At 50.3% G+C, this 5,514-nt stretch overlaps 1 protein-coding gene across 1 annotated transcript; it reads right to left on the bottom strand.

Moving 5' to 3' along the window:
• Positions 1–1,137: 1,137 nt before the first annotated feature.
• On the bottom strand, positions 1,138–3,207 carry LOC146676855 (uncharacterized). Its single transcript, XM_085380530.1, has one exon. It carries the CDS (start codon positions 2,965–2,967, stop codon positions 1,138–1,140), a length of 1,830 nt encoding a protein of 609 aa, XP_085236656.1. The 5' UTR covers positions 2,968–3,207.
• Between the last annotated feature and the right edge of the window lie 2,307 nt (positions 3,208–5,514).

The raw sequence follows: 5,514 nt of genomic DNA, 5'->3' as shown, positions 1-5,514 counted from the left end.
CTTGCTTGGTGAAAACTCTGTTACGACTGTGCGTAAATCCCCCCTAATATTGGTATGATCCGAGCTCAGACACTAAGCGACTGAGCGAGGGGGCGGGGCAGCTGATGCCTGCAAGTGCGCTGTTGGAGAAACGCAGCGAGGCAGAGGAGAACTGAAGTTCGACCAGGTACCAAAGAAAATCATTCGTACTGTACAAATCATGTAAATATGACGATGTATCACAAAAGATTGATGTCAAACTGATCACTTGACCCATATTACGTTACTCGTTCTTCAAGAGAATCAACAAAAGGCAAAATGAAAAGCCGAACAACAACAATGCTGTTTCTTTAGAGCAGGGATAGGCAACTCCAGGCCTCGAGTGCCGGTGTCCTGCAGGTTTTAGCTCTTACCCTGGGCCAACACAACTGGATCAAATGATTAGTTCGTTACCAGTCCTCTGGAGAACTTCAAGACATGTTGAGGAGGTAATTTAGCAATTTGAATCAAGGACACATTTAAAACCTGCAGGACACCGGCACTCGGTGTCACGGTCTGGGGGGCAGACCGTGGGGGATGTTGGAGAAAGGACCCAAACGCTGGACTTAATGAAATGAACAGTGGGTTTATTTACAGTGAGGTAAATGTACACCACACATTGAATCTCCAAAAGTGCTCCCTCGACTCCCGTGACGTGTCTTCTCCCAAGTGCTGGTATCCCGTGCTCTCTGCCCCTGTGCCTTCACACACCCCGTGTGTCTTGCAGTCCTGTGTTCCACTCTCCTGAGGAAAAAACACAGACACAGCCGTTATGGCACCAACTCCAGCAGGCATACACTGACCAGCACTACAAACACTGACATGGAGTCTAACTCAACGATCCTGCGCCGGAGGAAGCTCCATCGCTCTGTTAAGTAGCTCCCCCGACGATCCTGATCAGAAGCAGGTGTGTGGTAAGCTAGGCGTGACCAGCAGCTGGCAGGGCCACACCCATCAGGCCTGCAGGTGGCTGTCCTTCATCCTCCAGCCTCACACACATACACACACACCAGCATTGAACACAAGAACACAGTGCAGCAAACATACATCCAATACACTAATAACAATAAAGGTCCACACTGTTCACGAACCCCGAGTCCCCGGAACAGTACCCCCCCTCTAAGGGTCGACTCCCGACGACCCCAAAACAAAACCACAGAACAACCAACCCAGGGCGGGTGGCGGGGGGTCCAGGACGGAGGGCCCCAAAACCACTCCGCTAAACAGCCACCACAAAGCAACAAAAGAAAAACGCAGGTCAACAGTCCAATCCCCCGGTCCAGTGGCAGCAAACAGTTCTGGCGGCCGATCTGCAGGACGGCAAAACAAGCGGGACCCACTGCGGGTTAGGCAGTGGCGGCAAAAAAGTTCAGGTGGCCTACCTCTAACCCCGTGATGGAAGCAGAACGCTTCAGGCGGCCTGCCACGGATCCGGTGGCAACGGCGTTGCAGCTCCGGCGGGCGGCCACGGGTCCGGTGGCGGCAGTGTGACTGCTCCGGCGGGCGGCCACGGGTCCGGTGGCGGCGGCGTTGCTGCTCCGGCGGGCGGCCACGGGTCCGGTGGCGGCGGCGTTGCTGCTCCCGCCTCAGCACCACCCACGATTCCCGACGTGGCGGCCGGGCTGCAGGACGTGGCGGCCGGGCTGCAGGACGTGGCGGCCCCTCCGGCACGCAGACCTCCAGCTCTGGCTCAGCGGATCCCTCCGGACCTCCGAGCTCCTCCGGTGGCAGCGCGGGCTCACCAAGCTCGCTGAGCTCCTCTGCTGGCAACGCCGGTCCCTCCGGCTCGTTGAGGTCCGCCAGCAGCGGTGCGGGCTTCTCAGTGGGTGGCTCGCTGGGCTGCTCCGGCTCACAGTGCTCCTCCGGCTCGCCGAGCTCCTCCGGCATTAGCTCGCTGGGCTGCTCCGGCTCACAGTGCTCCTCCGGCTCGCCGAGCTCCTCCGGCAATAGCTCGCTGAGCTCCTCCAGCATTAGCCCGCTGAGCTCCTCCGGCTCACAGTGCTCCTGCTCGGGCATGCTGAGCTCCCGCTCGCCGAGCCGCTGCTGCTGCTGGACAAAGTCTGGAGTTTCCCAAGCTTGCACTACCCCCCGGGCTTCATGCAGGGTGCGAAGGAAGGCGGAAACTTCCTTAAGCTGGCCGAGGTAGGGACTTCCCTCCAGGATTGCCTCGATGGCATTTAACCCCACCACTCTTGCCCTTGCGTTGGTGGTGTGAGTTACCCAGTCCATCAGGCGTTGGACGCGTGTGAGGTCGCCCCCTCCGGACAGGGCTGCTGGAGTGGGTAGTGGAATGGAGGCTGCCGCTGGTGGAGAAGATGGCTGAGGGGTGACTGCATGCGGATGAGATGACGACGGTGTTACAGCTGCAGATGGTGAAGCAGCGGGTGGTGTAGATGGTGAACGGGATGAAACGGTAGGCAGCGAGGTAGATGTCGCGGGGAATGATTCAGCAGGTGACGGCCGACTTACTAGCTGGGCGATTGGCTGTGGTACGGCGACCAGCTGGGCCGCTGGCTGCGCTTTGGCTACCGGCTGGGCAGCTGGCCGTATAAACATAGCCCCAGAGTAAACGGTAGAGGTGAGTGACGAAGAATTGTCCATATGACTCACCACAGCCGGCTGTTGGAAAGTTTTAGAGTCTGACTGCGGTGAGGCACGCCGGCGGCGCAAGCGTCGCTTCTGTAACGATGCCGGGGCCAGCGTATCAGGCTGAGGTTCCACCAGCCGGCCGGACAGGAGAGCAGCTGTGTGATTTTGAGCTGCCGGTCCTTGGTCTGCTGACTCAGCAGGTGCCGCAGAGGTGAGTGGAGATGGGGTGAGGTGCAGAGGGCGTGTGAAACGTTTCCCCCGCAATGGAGGGTCCAACAAGCGAGCTGCAAGCGACGGCGGGGAGGCTATCAGCCTATGAAAAAAGAAATAGGCAGCAAGGGCTCCCAGGGAGGTTGCCATATCCTCCTCGCCCGGACAGCCCAAACCAAACAGCTCAAAACAGGAACTTTCCCTCAGCGTGGTTATAATCGAAATTAGTCTCTTAATGTCCAAAAAGCTCACAGATGAGGTGATTGATGATAAGAAGGAATCAAAAAATACGACCTGTAAGTGTCTCTGATGTGGATCTGCCGCCTGGATAATGCTCCGACAGTATTTCCAGAGCTGGGCGAGCAATTCCTCCTGTGAGACGGTCCTTGAGTCCGCTGGGCCCATAATGGCAGGATCGTTCTGTCACGGTCTGGGGGGCAGACCGTGGGGGATGTTGGAGAAAGGACCCAAACGCTGGACTTAATGAAATGAACAGTGGGTTTATTTACAGTGAGGTAAATGTACACCACACATTGAATCTCCAAAAGTGCTCCCTCGACTCCCGTGACGTGTCTTCTCCCAAGTGCTGGTATCCCGTGCTCTCTGCCCCTGTGCCTTCACACACCCCGTGTGTCTTGCAGTCCTGTGTTCCACTCTCCTGAGGAAAAAACACAGACACAGCCGTTATGGCACCAACTCCAGCAGGCATACACTGACCAGCACTACAAACACTGACATGGAGTCTAACTCAACGATCCTGCGCCGGAGGAAGCTCCATCGCTCTGTTAAGTAGCTCCCCCGACGATCCTGATCAGAAGCAGGTGTGTGGTAAGCTAGGCGTGACCAGCAGCTGGCAGGGCCACACCCATCAGGCCTGCAGGTGGCTGTCCTTCATCCTCCAGCCTCACACACATACACACACCAGCATTGAACACAAGAACACAGTGCAGCAAACATACATCCAATACACTAATAACAATAAAGGTCCACACTGTTCACGAACCCCGAGTCCCCGGAACCGGGTCCGTGACACTCGGGGCCTGGAGTCGCCTACCCCTGCTTTAGAGAGTCTTAGCTTACATGTGTGTTTATTTCATATTTTCAGTTGTTTCCCTCCAGGGCTAAATAACTCAGTTTCAGTAATGCACTGATACACGAGAATGGACATAACGAGCTTCTTTCAAAGAAAAAACTCAGGTAGATGTTATTTTATATATTATGCTTTGTATGTTGTTCAGTATATTTTTATGCAAAACAAGAGGAATTTCAATACACAGCATTATATTTAAACCAGATATTTACATACACTTTATGGAAAACACAAGAACATTTTTTTTACTGTACAACATCAATTTAGAGTAAACTTGTTTTGTTTTGGATAAATAAATATTGAAACATCTTTTGAATTAGTTATATCTCAGAATAAAGAGAGAGAGCTGTCTATTTTTTTATCACTTTGATCAAATTTAGGAGTACATGTACACTAAGGTTATTGTTAATTAATAAGAAAACGCCAGACGATTCCATTCTGAGCTGAAGAAGTTTCTGATAGGTTAGTAGAGTCCATGTGAGTAAATTGGTGGCACAGCTGTGGATGCATATAAGGAAAAACACAGAGCCTGTTTCTTTGAAATGGGAAAATCAAGAGATATCAACCAAAACACCAGGAAAAGAATTGTGTGGCTCAATTTTGAATACAATTTGGTGCCATTGTCAATTAAGAAATACAGATAGTTTCTCTCTTTACTCTTAAAGTTAACAAATATGTTTTTTTATATTTATCAACCTAAAAAAAATAAACATTTAGTCTGATTTGATGTTACAATGAATTATTTTTAGGTTTGTTATTTTTCAAATTCTATATTTATTAAGTTCTGCAGGCTTGTTTGCACAACAAGGCAAAATAATTATATAAACTTTTCTCAATCTAAATATTGTACTTTGGTAGAATTAAAAAATAAGTGTAGTGCAGGTCTATGATGATTTTTAGTGCTACTATCATCTAGTTCTGACTCTGTCTTGGTTAAATCCCAAGTAGTCCTGATTTTGAACTGTTGTAGTCCTGTTTTAATTCTGGATCAGTTCTGGGTTTGGTTGAATTGGGGTTTAGTCCTCGTGTCTTGATACAGCCCTGACTTTGTTCTGCCTTAAAAAACTAGTTTAAGGTGTCTTGCATATGTGATATATAGTTTTCCCTATATGAAGTCATTCTTTTTTGAACAAAACTCAAAACAGAGCCTATTACTCTTTCAGTCATTTCTAAACACCCCCCCAACCCCACATGCATCATACTACCCTTTAGGGCTGAGCCCCGGGTGTATCAAATGTCTGCCTCCGCCTCTGGTTGACAGTGAAAGTTGGGGCCCATTTTTATTAACCTCAGCAGCAATTTCTCAAGGCTGAAGTTAACATTCATCTTAACAACCACGCACAATGACAGTGGGTAATTAGACCTCTGGTTGCTAAAATTATGTTTGCCTGTAATGATATGATGTCACTAAATGTAATTAATGATGAATATGCTAATAGGAAAACTTAGCTGGTATCTGTCATGCACCGTTAACTGCCATACATTGCAGAGATCTAATGTGGCACAAGAGTTTAAATACTTCTGTGTGATGAATTCCATGCATTTAAAAGGTGTCCATGCTGTCAGCTGGGGGATTTCTGCATCACAAATAAATAGCTGTATTTGTG

This window comes from Rhamphochromis longiceps, linkage group LG2 (assembly GCF_057381845.1).
Source record: "Rhamphochromis longiceps isolate RC_006_pf linkage group LG2, R_longiceps_female_GT1.1, whole genome shotgun sequence".
Classification (NCBI taxonomy): domain Eukaryota; kingdom Metazoa; phylum Chordata; class Actinopteri; order Cichliformes; family Cichlidae; genus Rhamphochromis; species Rhamphochromis longiceps.
This window is presented reverse-complemented; position numbering and strand designations above follow the sequence as displayed.